Genomic DNA, 17977 nt, shown 5'->3' with positions numbered 1-17977 from the left:
CCTTTTGTCTGCTGCAAAGCAGATAAATTCACCACCAGCAGAAATTGCCTAGATGCCTCTTACATTTCTTACAGTCAGAGAAAGAGAAGCAAAGGAGAGTCGTTCTCTCTCTCTCTCTCTCTCTCTCCCACCCCACCCCGAGTCACTGAGTGTTCAGGTCCATCCTTTTTGTAGAGGTCTTCCCAGGAGAGATCCCATAGATCCACAAATCTGAATCCCTGCCCCCTCATCTGCCATAACTTCCTGTTCCTACCCTCTCTGGCATATTGGTACAGGCAGCAGTCCTGAGATTACCACCCTTGAAGTCCTGCTTTTTAACTTTTTTAACTCATTGTATTCCCTCTTCAGGACCTCATCCCTTCCCCTATCTACACCATTGGTCCCCACATGGACCACAACATCTGGCTGCTCCCCCTCCCCCTCTAGAATACTATGAATTCAATCAGAGATATCCCTGACCCTGGCACCTGGCAGGCAATGTACCATACAGGATCCTCAATCTCATTCAAAGAATCCCCTATCCACTTATCTAACCTAACACATCCCCAATTACCATAGCTCTCCTCCCCCTTCTCTTCTGAGCCAGGAGGCCCACCTCTGCACCAGAGACATGACCACCTCAACCTCAACCTAACCCTGGTTGGTCATCTCCACCAACAGTATCTAATGGGTATACCTGTTGTTGATTGGAACAGCCACGGGGTACTCTGGACCATCAGCATCTCCCTTTCTCTCTTCTGACAGTCACTCAGTTACCAGTCTGAGTTACCTGCCTCCCTGACACACCTGTCTGCAAGTACCTCTGCCTCCCTCAAGATCCACAGTTCATCCAACTCCAGTTCCAGTTCCTTAACTCACTTTGTAAGGAGAACCAGATGAATGCACCTTCTGCAGGTGCAGTTGTTTGGGTCAAATATACTGTCCCAGATTTCCCACATCCAGAGCAATACACTGCCTAGCCAACTCCATTATCTAAATTTAATTAAAGGATTGAAGCTACCTCATCTGGCCTTACCTCTCTGGTAGCAAGCAAGCTCTTTCTCACCTAAGCAAAACCTCAAGCTCCCCTCCCCACCACTTCTTTAGCTACCCCTCTTTTTATTGGTCCCCGCCAATTAATTCAATTATTCACTCCTGCAAATCAACACTCAGCTTAACTCTTTGCCCTCCGTGCCTTAAAAGAGTACACACATTTGTACTCATTAATCACCAGTCACTCGCCCCTCTTCCGAAGATGACACAGTATTTGGTGTTTTAATCACTTGCACCTGAATGTGTACAAGCACATCCAAGCCCCTTTGAATATCAACATTACCCATTTCTCAAGATTTAACAAATGCTCTGCTTTTCGGATATGAGCAGCCTGGTATATAACTTCAGTTTTCCACATTATATTCCATCTGCCATGTTCTTGTCCACTCACTGAGTTTGCGCTGGAAGTACTACACTTGGTTCCTCTCTGCCAAATCACTGAAAAGCTTCTGCTGAGGTATTTCCCTTGTCGCTGCTTGCCAATATTCCCACTTTTTGTTTTCTGTCTTACCACTCATGTTTGTGTGTTCCAACCTCGTGCAGGACCTTATCAAATGACTTCTAAAAGTCTACATTCACCACATCCTACAGGTCCCTCCAGCCCATCTATTCTAATACATCTTCAAATGTGATCCATCCTATTCAGCTCAATCCTATTTTTTGTTTTAAAGATTACATAATTATATCCTGCATTATGGCTTCAAGCATTTTCCCTCCCACTGACATTCGGCTAACAGGTTGGTACTTTCTCATTTCTCTTTCTAATTGTGGTGTCACATCTGCTGCCCCTCCCCCAAAACCACCCCCCCCCCACCCCCCCCCGCACCCTGATGGGGCAAGTTTCTTCGGCAAGACACTAAAGTGGCTGGTTCCAAGGAATCAGCTGTGAGAGTCCAGAGAACAACAAATCTCTCTCTGAAAACCAACAAGAACCTTCCTGAGCAGTAACCATTTACCTTTCGAGCTCCAAAGCCTGGTGAACTTTATACATGTTAAATTCTGTGCACAGTATAAGAATTGCTTGATACCAGTAAACTTGGAGGAATGAGAAGTGAGATTGGACTGTGAATCAAATAACTTTTTTTGGACTTTGAATTAGAAGAGGTTTAAGTTAAGTTAATAGTAATAAGTTAAAGTTTGATCCTGTTTTCATGTTTAAAGATAATTAAAAGTAACTTTTGTTAAAGTAACCATTTGGTGAATTTCTATTGCTGCTGGGTTTTGGGGTCGTCTGGGCTCATAACAAGCGCCTTGTCTACAAAAATAGAAACTGCTGGAGGTAATCCAGGATCAGGCAGTTTCTGTGCAGAGAAATTCGGAGTTAAAGTATCAGATCAAGATATGCCAGAGAAACACGAGCGACTCAGCGGGTCAGACAGGGCAGACGGATCAGATCTGCTGTGTATGTGATCGGAGCGTTTCCTGCATTTACCTCATTTAAAAAAGTCATTCACAGAATTTGTAAGGTCAAATATCCATAAACAATCCGGAGAAGTGGAAACCTCCAAACGGGTCAAGAAGCAGTAAATGGTCAGCACATTCTCCCCTGCCACGTCCCGACCACGGACCCACTCCGGTTCACCGTCCCACTCCGGATCCGGTTCCGTCCCGCCGTCCCACTCCGGTTCCACGGACCCGTCCCTCTCCCCACTCCGGTTCACCGTCCCACTCCGGATCCGGTTCCGTCCCGCCGTCCCACTCCGGTTCCACGGACCCGTCCCTCTCCCCACTCCGGTTCACCGTCCCGCCGTCCCACTCCGGTTCCACGGACCCGTCCCTCTCCCCACTCCGGTTCACCGTCCCGCCGTCCCACTCCCCGATCCGGTCCCGCCGTCCCACTCCGGTTCCACGAACCCGTCCCGCTGTCCCTCTCCCTGATCCGGTCGCTGTCCCACTCCCCGATCCGGTCCCGCCGTCCCTCTCCCTGATCCGGTTCACCGTTCCACTCCGGTTCCACGAATCCGTCCCGCTGTCCCTCTCCCTGATCCGGTCGCTGTCCCTCTCCCCGATCCGGTTCACCGTCCCGCCGTCCCACTCCCCGAACCAGTCCCGCCGTCCCACTCCGGTTCCACGATCCCGTCCCGCTGTCCCTCTCCCTGATCCGGTTCACCGCCCCTCTCCCCGATCCGGTTCACCGTCCCGCCGTCCCACTCCGGTTCCACGGACCCGTCCCCGTCCCTCTCCCCGATCCGGTTCACCATCCCGCCGTCCCACTCCTCGATCCGGTCCCGCCGTCCCACTCCGGTTCCACGGACCCGTCCCGCTGTCCCTCTCCCTGATCCGGTCGCTGTCCCTCTCCCGGATCTGGTTCCGTCCCACTCCGGTTCATCGCCCCACCGTGCCCTCTCCCCACTCCGGTTCCACGGACCCGTCCCTCTCCCCACTTCGGTCCCGCCGTCCCATTCCGGTTCACTGACCTTCTCTCCCCCCAGTCGTGTTCACCGTCCCTCGAACGCTCTCCCCGATCCGCGGACCCTCCGTCCCCCGCCAGTCCCATGCAGACACCACTTTGATACACAACGGGGGCATCCGACGGTGGAGTAAAAGGGAACGACTCCGCCGGGACTCGAACCCGGAACCTTTGAATGCCTTCGCCCCGCTAGAAGTCCAATGCGCTATCCATTGCGCCACGGAGCCACCTGTTGGATTCCCCCTGAAGCTCCACATGGCTCCACATCGCAGGCGTGTTCAGGCACAGATTTTGTGCTGCATTGTTCCCATACACTGTTTATTTTGTTTGAATAAACTTCCTTCTCCCTTTATTTCTGCAGTGGCATGAGAGGTGGGCACCCTCTTCCCCAAGGTGGGAGTAGCAAACACCCGAGGAGCTCTGCACAAGGGGAAGGGAAGAAGGTTTAGGGGAGACATCAGGGAGATGTGGGTGCCTGCAATGTCCTACCAGGGGTGGTGATGGAGGCTGAAACATTTGGGGCATTTAAGAGACTCTGAGGCATAACATAACATATAACATAACAATTACAGCACGGAAACAGGCCATTAGGCCCTTCTAGTCCGCACCGAACCAAACATCCCTTTCTAGTCCCACCTCCCTGCACAATGCCCATAACCCTCCATCTTCTTCTCATCCATAGACCTGTCCAACCTTTTCTTAAATAATACAATTGACTCCGCCGCCACTATTTCTCCCGGAAGATCATTCCACACGGCTACCACTCTCTGAGTAAAGAAGTTCCCCCTCATGTTACCTCTAAACCTCTGCCCCTTAATTCTTAACTCATGTCCTCTTGTTTTAATCTTTCCTCCTCTTAACGGAAATAGTCTATCCACATCCACTCTGTCTATCCCTTTCATAATCTTAAATACTTCTATCAAATCCCCTCTCAACCTTCATATGGATGGCAAATAAAGATAGAGGGTTATGGAGGGTAAGGAGGATTTAAGATTTTTTCGGTAGGTATATATGGGTCGGCACAGCGTCGTGGGCCGAAGGGGCTGTTCTGTGCTGTGATATTCTATTTTCTATTGTGTGATTTAGTTCTAGCATTGTGGGAAGTTGAATTCCTTGGGAAAGCACTTCATTTAGAGTGACATGAGCGTCCCTACCCAGCGAGGAAGTGAGGGTTGAGGCACACACCCAGGTTGCTGCCAAGCTGCTTTTTTGATGGTGAACATAGAGCATATATCATGGAGCACTACAGCACAGTTCAGGCCCTTCGGCCCTCGATGTTGTGTCGCCTCTGCAGTCCCTAAAAAAACCTAAACCCTCCCTACCCCATAACCCTCTATTTTTCTTCCATCCCTGTGCCTGTCTAAGAGTCTCTTAACTGCCCCCAATATTTCAGCCTCCACCACCATCCCTGGCAAAGCATCCCAGGCCACAACCCTCTGTGTGAAAACATTTTTACCTTGATGTCTCCCCTAAACTTGTCTCCCTTCAGTTTGTACAGATGTCATCTAGTGTTTGCTATTCCTACCCTGGGAAACAGATACTGGCTGTCCACCCTATTTATGCCCCTCAGGATCTTGTAGACCTCTATCAAGTCTCCTCTCATCCTTCTACACTCCAAAGAGAAAGCGCATCAGACTTGTTTTCCAATCCAGGCAATGTCCTGGGAAATCTCCTCTGCACCGTAGCTTCCACATCCTTCCTATAATGTGACCAGAATTGAACACAATACTTTCAAGTGTGGTCTTACTAGAGATTGGTAGAGTTGCAACATGACCTCTCAACTCCTGAACTCAATCCCCCTATTAATAAAGCCCAGCATCCCCTAGGCCTTCTTAACTCTCCTATTAACCTGTGCAGCGACCTTAAAGGATGTATGGATTTGAACCTCAAGGTCCCTTTGTTCATCCACACTCTTAAGTAACCAATTATTAACCCTGAGCTCAGCCTTCTGGTTTGTCCTTCCAAATGCATCACCTCACACTTATCTGGATTGAACTCCATCCGCCACTTTTCTGCCCAATTCTGCATCTTGTCTATATTGTAACCTTCGACCACCTTCAGCTCCATCCACAACTCCTCCAACCTATGTGTCAGCTGCAAACTTACTGACCCATCCATCCGCCTCATCATCCAGGTTATTTATAAAAATCACAAAGAGCAGGGATCCCAGAACAGATCCTTGAGGTACTCCACTAGTCACCAACCTCCAGGCAGAATACTTTCCTTCCACTACAATTCTCTGCTTTCTTCCGACAAGCCAATTTTATATCCACACAGCCAAGGTTCCACTGATCCTGTGCCTCATGACTTTCTGGATGAGTCTCTCATGGGGGACCTTGTCAAATGCCTTGCTAAAATCCATATAGACCACATCTACAGCCTTACTATATAACCATATAACAATTACAGTAGAAACAGGCCATCTTGACCCCCTCTAGTCTGTACCGATTTAAGTGATCTCCTCTAGTCTCACTGACCTGCTCCCTGCCCATAACCCTCCAATCCTCTCACATCCAACCTTTTCTTAAATGACAAAATAGACCCTGCTGCAACCACCTCTTCTGGAAGGTCATTCCACTTAGCCACCACTCTCTGAGTGAAGAAGCTTCCTCTCATGTTACTTCTAAACTTTTGCCCTCTAACCCTTAACCCCTATCCATTTCTTTTGTTGCCTCCTCAAAAACCTCAATTAGGCTCATGAGGCATGACCTTCCCTTCTATCCTTGAGTAGATGGTATTTCTCCCATAGATCCTATCCTTAAGAAACCTCTCCAACAGTTTGCACACCACTGACTCAGGATTCTCCTTATTACCTTTATTAAACAAGGGGACTATATTAACCATTCTCCAATCCTCTGGCACCTCCCCTGAGGCCAAAGAAGACTCAAAGATCATAGCTCCTGCCCCAGCTCTCTCTTCTCTCACTTCCCATATTAACCTGAGGTGTATTGCATCTGGCCCCAGGGACTTACCAATCTTGATGTTTTTAAGAAGATCCAACATGGGGGCGTCATCTGATGAGGAGAGAGAAGTAGATATGAAACTTGGAGTTCCAGGGAGAACAAAGTAAAATCAGGCAATATTACCAGGAAGAAAATCTAGATAGGTCATATGCATTAAATGGTAGGCTATTGAGATGTGCAGAGCAACAAAGGGATTTAGGAGTGATGGTAAATTGTACCCTCAGGGCTGATACTCAGGTAGATGGTGTGGTGAAGAAGGCATTTGGAATGTTGGCCTTCATAAATCGGAGTATTGAATTCAAGAGTAGGGAGGTTATGATGAAATTGTACAAGGCATTGGTGAGGCATTGGTTTCTCTGAATGAGCCGCCCGATGTTGGACGCTGCATCTGTCAATCTGCTCGTCCGTGGGGGCGAACGGCAACGGGTGGCATTGATTCGCCGATATGGCAGAGAAACACAAAGCTGGGGGGGGGGGGCGGACTCAGCAGGGCAAACAGTGGATGGGATCCACCCCAGGGAGTTGAATGTGGCTGAACGTTTTCCTCTGGTTATTAAGTTAATGGCGGGTGGCCAGCACCTTCCCGCCGTCTCCCGCTTCCTTGCGGATGTTCCGACGCGGCGCTGGGAAAACACTCCGTGCGTGGGAGGTGGATCCGGGCCGAGAACAGCTGTGTTTCAAGGCCGTCGCTCGACGCCCTTCATGGCGCCCGCCGTGACCCAGACGTCTTTGCGACCAGGAGAGTGCCCGGCCCAGGCGGGGCAGGAGGGAGTGCGCAGGCGCGGGGGAAGTGACGTCACGAGCCCGTCAGCTGCCCCCGGCGCTCGTCGGGGACGGAAGCAGAGCGCGACGGACGGAAGCAGAGCGCGACGGACGGAAGCAGAGCGCGACGGACGGAAGCAGAGCGCGACGGACGGAAGCAGAGCGCGACGGACGGAAGCAGAGCGCGACGGACGGAAGCAGAGCGCGACGGACGGAAGCAGAGCGCGACGCCCGGCGAGAGGATGCTTGTCCCCGGCCCTGGTGCCGATTTAACCCGCCGCCCAGCTCTCGGGTCGCGTCCATCGGGCAGGACTGCATTGATTTATAGCCGGGTCGCTCCATCTCGACCCCCCACAGCCATGACCCCGTTTCAGTGCCCCGTCTGCGGGAAGCACTTTAATGGGTTGAGTGAGCTAACGAAACACCGGCGGGTCCACACCGGGGAGAGGCCCTTCACCTGCCCCGAGTGCGGCAAGGGCTTCGGCAAGACCTCCCACCTGCTCACCCACCGAAGGGTCCACACCGGGGAGAGACCCTTCACCTGCCCCGAGTGCGGCAAGGGCTTCGCCCAGACCTCCAACCTATGGAGCCACCAGCGGGTCCACACCGGGGAGAGACCCTTCGCCTGCCCCGAGTGTGAGAAGGCCTTCACCAGTTTGTCCAGCCTTGAGATACACCGGCGGGTCCACACCGGGGAGAGGCCCTTCGCCTGCCCCGAGTGCGGCAAGGGCTTCGCCCAGTCCTCTGACCTGCTCACCCACCGGCGGGTCCACACCGGGGAGAGACCCTTCACCTGCCCCGTTTGCGGGAAGGGTTTCGCCCACACCTCCAGCCTGCGGGTGCACCAGCGGGTCCACTCTGGGGAAAAGCCTTTCTCCTGCCCCGAGTGTGAGAAGGCCTTTACCAACCGGTCCAACCTGGAGATACACCAGCGGGTCCACACTGGGGAGAGGCCCTTCATCTGCCCCGAGTGCGGCAAGAGCTTCGCCCAGGCCTCCAACTTGCTGACCCACCAGCGGGTTCACAGCGGGGAAAAGCCATTCGTCTGCCCCGAGTGCGCCAAAGGCTTCAGCAAGAGATCAAATTTGCTGAGCCATCAGAAGATTCACAGCAGCGACAAGCCGTTCATCTGCCCTGAGTGCGGGAAGGGCTTCACTCAGTCCTCCCATCTGCTAACCCACCAGCTGCTCCACACTGGGGAGAGGCCATTCGTCTGCTCCAAATGCGGCAAGGGCTTCACCAAGACCTCCCACCTGCTGAGTCATCAGCAGGTCCACACTGGGGAAAAGCCGTTCGCCTGCCCTGTCTGCAAGAAAGCCTTCACCAACAGATCCAACCTTGAGATACACCAGCGGATCCACACTGGTGAGAGGCCCTTCACCTGCCCCGAGTGTGGCAAGGGCTTCACCAAGACCTCCCATCTGCTGACCCACCAGCGGGTCCACACTAGGGAGAGGCCCTTCATCTGCCCCGAGTGCGGTAAGGGCTTCACCCAGACCTCCAACCTGAGGACCCACCAGCGGATCCACACTGGCGAGAGGCCCTTTAGCTGCTTCAGCTGTGGCAAGAGCTTCACCCAGTCAGCCAGTCTGTTGAAGCATCAGCAGGTCCACAAGTGAGTGGATTCTGTTGCTAATCTGACCCCACGCCCCTATCATTCTTTTTAAATATTTTTATTGAGTTTAACATATAAGCATACATTTTTAAAAAATTGACATTTACATAGTAATTCATTTGTATACAAGGGAAAACACACAATATTTAAAAAAAGTTATATAAAACTACATCAATAGTTACTTGTAATACCTCAAACTATTGATAGAAAAGAAGTATGCAACCATGCCAAACCAATTTATTGAAATATTTGATAAAATAATAAAGGAGAAAAAAGAAAAAGAACTACAAACTAAAACTTAATCTAATCTAACCCCCTACCTCTAATCAAGGTTACCTTAATGCTTAATAATAAAAATAAATCGATAATGTGGAATACCCCTGTCCTTCTAACCAGGGTTGGATGTGCCCACTGTCCCCTCCAGCTGATCTTAACAGCCCATGTAACCGTCCTGGAGTTAAATGTACTTGGCGTGTTGCCTGTTCAATAGCGAGGGCTGTGCTTGGGCTTCAGTTAAGATTATTTGAATGGTCTTTCTGCTGTTGAATCACAGAACACCATAGAAACAGGTCATTCTGCCCCGTCCCAACTATATTCTGGTTATGGAGGGGACTGGGGTGAGTCGGGATTAGGGAGCCTGGCCATTTTGGGAGTAGTACCTGGGGGTGGGTAAGATTCTGGATGCTTTTGCCACAAGCGAGAATGGGTGTTTCGTAAACTATTATTTGGAAACTCAAAGTAAATGAATGTTTTCTGAACCAAAGGGTATGGGCTGCAGTGGGCATTCAGAGTTGGGTCACAGATCAACCTCAATGGGTCATAACATTGTGCAGTGCAGAAAACAGCCCCTTAGGCCCACCTTGTTCATGCTGGCTCACATCCCTGTTACACTCTTTCGATCCATGTTCCTAAATATGTCTTCTAAGTACACCTGCTTTCACAACTTCCTCTGGCAGCTCATTCCACATGCCCACCACCCTCTGTGTAAAGTTAAATAGGGGATCTGCTAATGCTGAGACTTCAGTGTGATACCGCAGAAACTTACAAAAAGAATGTTGAATTTTGTTTTGGCTCATTCAGCCTTGTTTGTGCAATTTCTCTGCAGTCTTGTAATTTTCCATTGCATTTTCTTTAGAAAGCAAGAGTTGAGTCCATGCCCATCTCTCTAACCATATATAACCATATAACCACTTACAGCACAGAACAGGCCAGTTAGGCCCTACTAGTCCATGCCGTAACAAATCCCCACCCTCCTAGTCCCACTGACCAGCACCAGGTCCATACCCCTCCAGTCCTCTCCTCCCCATGTAACTATCCAGTCTTTCCTTAAATGTAACCAATGATCCCGCATCAACCATGTCTGCCAGAAGCTCATTCCACATCCCTAACACCCTTTGCGTAAAGAAATTTCCCCTCATTTTCCCCTTATAATTTTCCCCCTTCAATCTTAAACCATGCCCTCTAGTTTGAATCTCCCCCACTCTTAATTGAAAAAGCCTATCCACATTTACTCTGTCTGTCCCTTTTAAAATCTTAAACACCTCTATCAAGTCCCCCCTCTATCAAGTCCCCCCTCAATCTTCTACACTCCAGAGAAAAAAGCCCTAGTCTGCACAACCTTTCCCTGTAACTCAAACCTTGAAATCCTGTCAATATTCTCGAGAACCTTCTCTGCACTCTCTCTATTTTGTTTATATCTTTCCTATAATTTGGTGACCAAAACTGTACACAGTACTCCAAATTTGGCCTCACCAATGCCTTGTACAATTTCATCATAACCTCCCTACTATTGAATTCAATACTCCGATTTATAAAGGCCAACATTCCAAATGCCTTCTTCACCACACCATCTACCTGAGTATCAGCCTTGAGGGCACTATTTACCATCACTCCTAAATCCCTTTGTTGCTCTGCACATCTCAATAGCCTACCATTTAATGCATATGACCTATTTAGATGTGCCTTTCCAAAATGTAACACCTCACACTTATCTGTATTAAATTCCATCAGCCATTTCTCAGCCCACACCTCCAGCCTTCCTAAATCACCTTTTAATCTACGGTAATCTTCCTCACTGTCCACAACACCACCAATCTTTGTATCATCCGCAAACTTGCTTATCCAATTCTCCACCCCTACTTCTCAGATCGTTAATATATATAACAAACAATAGTGGACCGAGGACCGATCCCTGAGGAACTCCACTAGTCACCGGCCTCCAATTGGACAAACAATTTTCCACCACTACTCTCTGACACCTCCCATCCAACCATTGCTGAATCCATTTCACTACCTCCTCATTTATACCTAATGCCTCCACCTTTTTTCCTAACCTCCTGTGGGGAACTTTGTCAAAAGCTTTACTAAAGTCTAAATAGACAACATCCACAGCTTTCCCTTCATCAACCTTTTTTGTAACCCCCTCGAAAAACTCAATCAGGTTTGTCAAGGATGATCTACCCCTGACAAAACCATGTTGATTACTCCCTAGTATTCCCTCTGCCATAGGTGCTCTATGATTAGTAAGGGATTGCTTAAGGTGGTATGTGGATGGAAAGAGAAAATTTGAAAACCACCGTTTTAATCATACTAATTGACTCATGTGCACGGTTTCATAACTCCAAAGGAAATGGGCCAATGACAATTTTTCTCAAGCAAAATATTTCAATAACAGTTAGATCTAGAACAGTGATTCTCAACTTTCCCTTCCACTTTGCTGCTTCTCTTGGTCAAGAGCAGTGCTGCAGTGGCATTTTAAATAGCCACTTGTGATTGACCCAATTTTGGGTAAAAGAAAGCAAGACCATTCTTGTTTCTGGATGATAACCATTGTAATGGTTACTCGTCAGACTCGTACCTGAGTTTGTGAAATTATTATGGAGGAAAACAATATGTTTGGATCATTATCCTGCAGTACGATGAAGTGCCATCCATTGAGTTTGGAGGCATTTCAGATTTGTTAGAGTACATGCATGAGATTCCTTCCATTTGCTCAAACCTGAGCAGATAAGATGTTATCATACAACTTAGAATTCATTTTGCTACCGCCATCAGCTGTTATCTCATCAATGAAGATAAGTGCACCAGTACCTGGGGCACCCATACATTCCCAGCCCATAACACCCCCACCACCATGTTTCACAGATGACGTGTAATGCTTTGGATCTTGGGCAGTTCCTTTACACCTCCAGAATCAGAATATTTCTCATGGGTTCCCCTTACATTCCAGGAATCATCCTTGTAAATCTCGGAACTCTCTCCAATATCATTACATCCCTTCTAAGGTAAGGGGCCCAAAACTACACACAATACTCCCAATGAGGTCTCACCAGTGCCCCATAGAGCCTCATCAACACCTCTGTACTCTTGTACACTATTCCTCGTGAAGTCAACATCGCATTCGTTTTCTTTTCTGCCGATCCAACCTGGTGGTTAACCTTTAGGACATCCTGCACGAGGACCCCTAAGTCCCAATGCACTTCTAAATTATGAACTTTCTCCCCTTCTAAATAATAATCTGCCTGTTTATTTCTTCCAAAATATACAACTGTACATTTCTCAACATTGTATCTCATCAGCCATTTCTTTGCCCACTCTCCTAAGCTGTCCAAGTCTCTATGCAACCTTTCGGTCTCTTCAACACTTCCTGGTCCTCCACCTATCTTGGTGTCATCTGCAAACTTTGCCACAAAACCATACAGTCCATAATCTAAATCATAGATATACTTTGTAAATAGAAGTGGCCCCAATACCGACCCTGATGAACACCACTAGTAACCGGCAACCAACTAGAACAGGATCTCTTTATTCCTACCTTTTGCTTTTTGCCGATCAGCCAAAGCTCCACCCAATCTAATATCTTTCCTGTGTTATGTACCAGACAGCAGCAATGGAAATTATCCCCCACAGTCTTGCATTTAAAATAATATTTTTAATTATTAATAAACTATAATATAACATTTTATCTAATTTCTCTAACTTATCTGAATTTATCTAACTTAACCCCCAACTATGCACAAATATAAGTGTGTGTGTGTGGAATACCCCAAGCCACTACAGCTCAAGGCCCAATTCCTGAAGGGCAGTCCAAAGTACAAAAGTTTAATTTCAGAAATTCAATGATGAAGTGGGGTTGAAATATATGCAGTACGCAGGCACTCAGATGGACACGACACTCAGGCCTTAGGTGGATGCAACTTTAGATGAAATTAGCAGTTCATGAAATAGGTGAAAGAGACTGGGGGTGACAGAATGTTTACAACACACGAAAACCTTTGTTGGAGTGCTTGCAGCAAAATGTACTTTTCAGACAAGTGCCAACCAAAACTCCCTCTTCTTTGGATAGGGGGCACAAAGTATGTGATGCTCCCAAATCTTCCAAAACCCTTGCAGAGGTTCAGCCAAACAAAAGCGATCTTCACTTTTGTTACTACCAAGTGCAATATTTCTTCTGCCTTCAGAACCCTTTCTGTGGGTCAACTGAACAAAAGTGACCTTCATTCTTTTAGTCACAGAGTGGTATTCTCAATCTTCTATGAGTTAGGAGGAAATCAGACAGATTGTCTATAAGCACACATGAGGCCAATCAGCACAATATTTCTTCCAAGAGCTGTTTCCTCCTCTGCTGTCTCCTTAAAATACCCTGGAGCAAAACTGTGCACTCAGTCTTAATCTGTTGGTCACATGGTCTCTGCACCTGGGTTTTTGGGACACTGCCTTACTTCAAATGTTGAGGAACATGCTGTCTTCTGCCTGCCTTCAGTTCACAGTCACTCACCAAACCCTTCAGGCTTTGGAGAATGACTAATAAATTTCCACTAATTTTTGCTTCCTTGTATGCCCTTTTTTTTGCATTTTGATTGTCAGCCACAGTTGAGACATTTTTCCACTTGACTATTTCCTCATTTTTGTTTGTATTTTTGTCATGCACCTTCCTCAAACCTTTTTCTTTCCATTCACATGCCACCTTAAGCAAACCCTTACTAATCACAGAGTACTTCTAGCCTAGGGATTGCTTAGAGGGGCTGTTTAAAAACACTGCTCTAAAGCAAAACCAGACAGAATAGGAAACAACAGAGCATCCCTTCTGAATGAGTTCAGTGCAATCTGCACAGGCTTTATGCAAGAGGCCAGCAAACCAGTAGCCTACTCTTCTTCAATCTCATGCCTACCCAGAGCCACGGTCACTGCCACTGTTGTCAGATCAGAGTGAACTTGCAAATGAGTCCTCCGTGCACGTGCAGATCAGCTGGGAGGAATATTCACCGACATCTTCAATCTTTCTCTATTTCAGGTTGAAGTAGCCATCTACTTCAAGGCCACTGTCATCCTGGTGCCAAGAAGAATGCAGTGATCGGCCTACATAACCTGCTTTCATTGGAATCGCCAGGCTTCCCATTGAAGATCTGCTGAACCGCAAGTCCCAGGATCCAAACCAGACTGAAGCAGAGGGGACTGAGACCTCCCCTACTGTACATACTACTGGTGAATGTCCAGTCATTAGAAAATAAAAGTGATGAATTTAGGGCAAGGCTGCTTTATCAGAGACAGGTGAGACAAATCTCAGTTGTTTGCTGCACCGAGGCCTGGCTAACAGAAAACACCAGACGTGGGAATCTGACCAGAGGGTTTCACCATTCACAGACTGGATTGGAAGTCAGATTCAAGCAAAGGGCTGGGGGTTGTTTTGGGTTAATTAGTTAATACCAGCTTGTGCTCAGATGTTGGAGTTACATCGTCCTCCTGCTCCACAGCATTAGAGTAAATACTGATCAAATGCAGATCTTTCCATCTACCGTGAGAGTTCTAATCAGTGTTACGAACCAGAGTTTAATCCCTCCCAATGCAGATGACAAACAGGCACTCCCAGAGCAGCAATGATGTGATCAGCAAACATGAGTCAGCCCATCCCGATGCACTACAAATCATAGTCGGTGACTTTAACGGGCCAGTCTTAAGAAAACCGTCTCCAATCATCACCAGAATCTAACATGTACCAAAGGTTCCAGTGTACTTGATCACTGCTGCCCAGAGATAAGGAAAGCCTATTGTTCTTTCCCAAGACATCATTTTGGCAGGTCAGCTCGCCTGATGGTACTTCCGCCTGCATACAGATAGAGCTTAAAAAGGAGCTCCAGAGATCAGGATAGCCGGAAGGTGGTCACGGGAGGCTGAAGAATGGTCAATGGAGTCAGTGGATTGGGCGGTATACATGATCTCAGTTGAGGGATCTGAATGATTACACCAGGGCTGTTAACGGAAAATATCAAAACAGCTGGGGACAGGATTTTCCCCAACCAGAAGCCTTGGATGAACAATGAAATCCAGAACCTACTAACAGCCAGATCACAAACATTTGAGTCTAGAGTCCATAACTCAACACAAGGAACAGGTACGTCCGACAGAAAGTCATCTCCCGGGTGAAGTGGAGATTCAGGATGAGAATGGAAATGAAGGCTACCCCACAGGTGTGGCAGGGACTAAATAACATAACCTGCCACAAAACTAAATCCGGCATAATAGTAGTCAGTGAAGTTTCACTCCCGGATGAGCTCATTTCATTCTACACTAGATTTGACCACCAGAACAAGAACCATTGCAATCCCCGATGATCCTCTACTGACGGTATCCAAAGATGACGTGTAGGCTGCCTTCAGGAAAGCAAATCAAAGAACTGAGTACCCAGCTGAGGATTGAAAACCTGTGCTGACCAGGCCAATGTTTTTACTGATATCTTCAACATCTCACTTTGACGTTTTTCAAACAAAGCTCAATCATACAAGTGCCCAAAATGAGTGTGGTAACTTGCCTAAGTGACTACTGACCAGTGGCACTCACTTCCACAGTGAAGTGTTGAAAGGCTGGTGTTGAAGCCCATCAGCTGCTGCCTTTGCAGCAACATGGATTCATTCCAAGTTGTCTACCACAGAAAGAGGACCATCTCATTGGCTCGCCACAAAAACCTTGGAACACCTGGACACCAAAGAAGCGGAGATCAGGATGCTCCATATTGACTACAGTTTATCATTCAACACCATCATCCCATCAAAACTCATCAGCAAACTCCAAGATATGGGCCTCAATAACGCACTATGTAACTAGATCCTGGATTTCCTTACCTCCAGGCCCCAATCATTACAGATTGGCAAGAACATCTCTTCCAGAATCTATCTGCACCAGAGCACCATAGAGCTGAGTTCTTAGTCCCTTCCCAACTCACTTTGCATCAGTGTGGCTCGTCCGACAACTACATCATTTACAATTTGCTGACAACACCATAGCAGTGAGTCAGCATATAGGAGGGAGATGGACACTTGGCTGAATGGTGTTCTAGCAACAACCTCTCACTTTATGTCACCAAAACCAGGGAACTGATTGTAGACTTTAAGAAAACTTATTCAGATGCGTAGTAGAAAGTGTGCTGACTAGCTGAGTCACTGCCTGCCATGGGGGAACCAATACCTCGGACCGGAAAGCCCTGTGAAAGGAAGTGGACACAGCCCAATACATCACAGGCAAAACCATCCCTATCGAGAAAATCTACATGGAACACTGCTGTCAGAGAACAGCAGCAATCAAGGATCCACACCACCTAGGTCATGCTCTGTACTTGCTATGGCCATGAGAAAAGAGGTATCGTTGCCACAAGACTTGTACCACCAGGTTCAGGAACAGATGCTACCACTCCACCATCAGACTCCTAAACAGCACTCAGAGATTCATTTAAAGACTGTTACTTCACATATTAATTATTACTGATTTTTTTTTCTGTATTCCAAAGTTTGTTTACATTTCTCTCTTTTGTATTGGTTTCTTTCTTGTGTAACTGATAAGTAGAACCGCGACATCACAGGAACCAGTTTTCACTCCATCGAGGACATCTACAATAGGTGGTGTCTTAAGAAACCAGCCTCTATCCTCAAGGACCCCCACCACACAGGCCATGCCCTCTTCACTCTGCTACCATCAGGACAAAGGTACAGGAGCCTGAAGACGAGCACTCAGTGGCACAAGGTCAGCTTCTTCTCCTCTGCCATCAGATTCCTGAATGATCAATGAACCACTGACTCTGCCTCACTTTGACTTTTTCGTGCACTTTTTTTTCTTATATATAAATATATATAAATGTTTACACTGTGATACTGCTGGAAAACAAACAATTTTGTGACATGTTCATGACAATAAATTTGATTTCTTCCTGGCCCACAGGAAAAAGAATCTTAGAGTTGTATTTGATGTTATGCATGTACACTGATAATAAAGTTGAACTTTTATTTCATCAAATGTGACATGAAAGTTGAAAGATCCAAATAAGAATCAGTAAGTGCTTACTGCAGTTACCCTAAAGAGAAATGGTTCATAAAATGCAAACAAGACATGACTAAAAATAATAGCTATACAAAATGTTGTTATTTGCGTCATTTGACCATAAATTGAGACTTTTTGCTCTTTCCTGTCCATCCTCCATGGGACCCTTCTAGTCGATGCCAAAAAAAATTTTTAAGCCTAGCCCCACCCAGTCCACAGTCCTTCTGACTGCTCCATCCACGTCCCTGTCCAAATTCTTCTTAATTGTTCAAATTAAGTCCCCATTCACCACCTCATTTGGGAAGCTCGTTCCACGCCCCCACCACTTTCTGTGTGAAGAAGCCCCCCCTCATGTTTTCCCTATCCTTTTCCCCTTTCACTCTTAATCCATGTTCTCTGGTTTGTACCTCACCTACCCTCATTGGAAAAAGCCTATCGACATTTACTCTGACCATTCCCCTCATAATTTTAAATACCTCTATCGAATCTCCCTTCATTCTTCTATGCTCCAGGGAATAAAGTCCTAACCTGTTTAACCTTTCCCTGTAACTCAGTTCCTGAAGTCCAGGCAACATCCTAGTAAATTTTTGCTGCACTCTCTCTATCTTATTGATATCTTTCCTGTAGTTAAGTGACCAAATCTGCATACAGAATTCTAAACTTGGCCTCACCAATGTCTTATACAACTTTACCATAACATATCAACTCGTATACTCAATACTTTGATTTACCAAGGCCAATATGCCAAAAGCTCTCTTTCCAACCCTATCCACCTGTGATACCACTTTCAGGGAATTGTGTATCTGTATCCGCAGATCCCTCTGTTCTACCACACTCCTCAGTGCCCTACCATTTACTGTGTATGTCCTTTCTTGATTTGTCCTTTCA

The 17977-nt window shown here is 47.1% G+C and overlaps 1 protein-coding gene, 1 long non-coding RNA gene and 1 other non-coding gene across 4 annotated transcripts in view; 1 reads left to right on the top strand and 2 right to left on the bottom strand.

Annotated features, from left to right (window-relative positions):
• Nucleotides 1–7131, bottom strand: part of LOC138764033 (uncharacterized) — a 33552-nt gene extending 26421 nt beyond the window's left edge. The window contains exons 1-2 of the long non-coding RNA XR_011357962.1: nt 6985–7131; nt 6415–6456 (exon numbers count right to left, since the gene is read on the bottom strand). This is a non-coding gene — a long non-coding RNA (uncharacterized lncRNA). The remainder of the gene's footprint in view (nt 1–6414; nt 6457–6984) is intronic.
• trnar-ucu (transfer RNA arginine (anticodon UCU)) lies at nt 3584–3669 on the bottom strand. The gene is given in 2 exon segments: nt 3584–3619; nt 3633–3669. It is a non-coding gene; the product is annotated as a tRNA-Arg (tRNA).
• A 158-nt stretch (nt 7132–7289) lies between the features above and the next one.
• On the top strand, nt 7290–16999 carry LOC138764032 (zinc finger protein 470-like). Of its 2 annotated transcripts, none has more exons than XM_069939293.1 (2): nt 7290–8646; nt 14076–16999. In XM_069939293.1, the coding sequence occupies exons 1-2, from the start codon at nt 7410–7412 to the stop codon at nt 14078–14080; spliced, it is 1242 nt and encodes a 413-aa protein (XP_069795394.1). In that variant the 5' UTR covers nt 7290–7409; the 3' UTR covers nt 14081–16999. The 2 variants fall into 2 exon arrangements, with proteins under 2 accessions (XP_069795394.1, XP_069795393.1); XM_069939292.1 differs by having other exon boundaries at nt 7290–8782.
• The last annotated feature ends 978 nt before the right edge of the window (nt 17000–17977 follow it).

This window comes from Narcine bancroftii, chromosome 5 (assembly GCF_036971445.1).
Source record: "Narcine bancroftii isolate sNarBan1 chromosome 5, sNarBan1.hap1, whole genome shotgun sequence".
Classification (NCBI taxonomy): Eukaryota; Metazoa; Chordata; class Chondrichthyes; order Torpediniformes; family Narcinidae; genus Narcine; species Narcine bancroftii.
The sequence above is the reverse complement of the archived record's forward strand: the minus strand, read 5'-3'. Positions and strand labels throughout refer to the sequence as shown.

Coding starts and splice junctions, on each gene's coding strand:
- LOC138764032 (XM_069939292.1), top strand. CDS start 7,410: ATGCTTGTCCCCGGCCCTGGTGCCGATTTAACCCGCCGCCCAGCTCTC.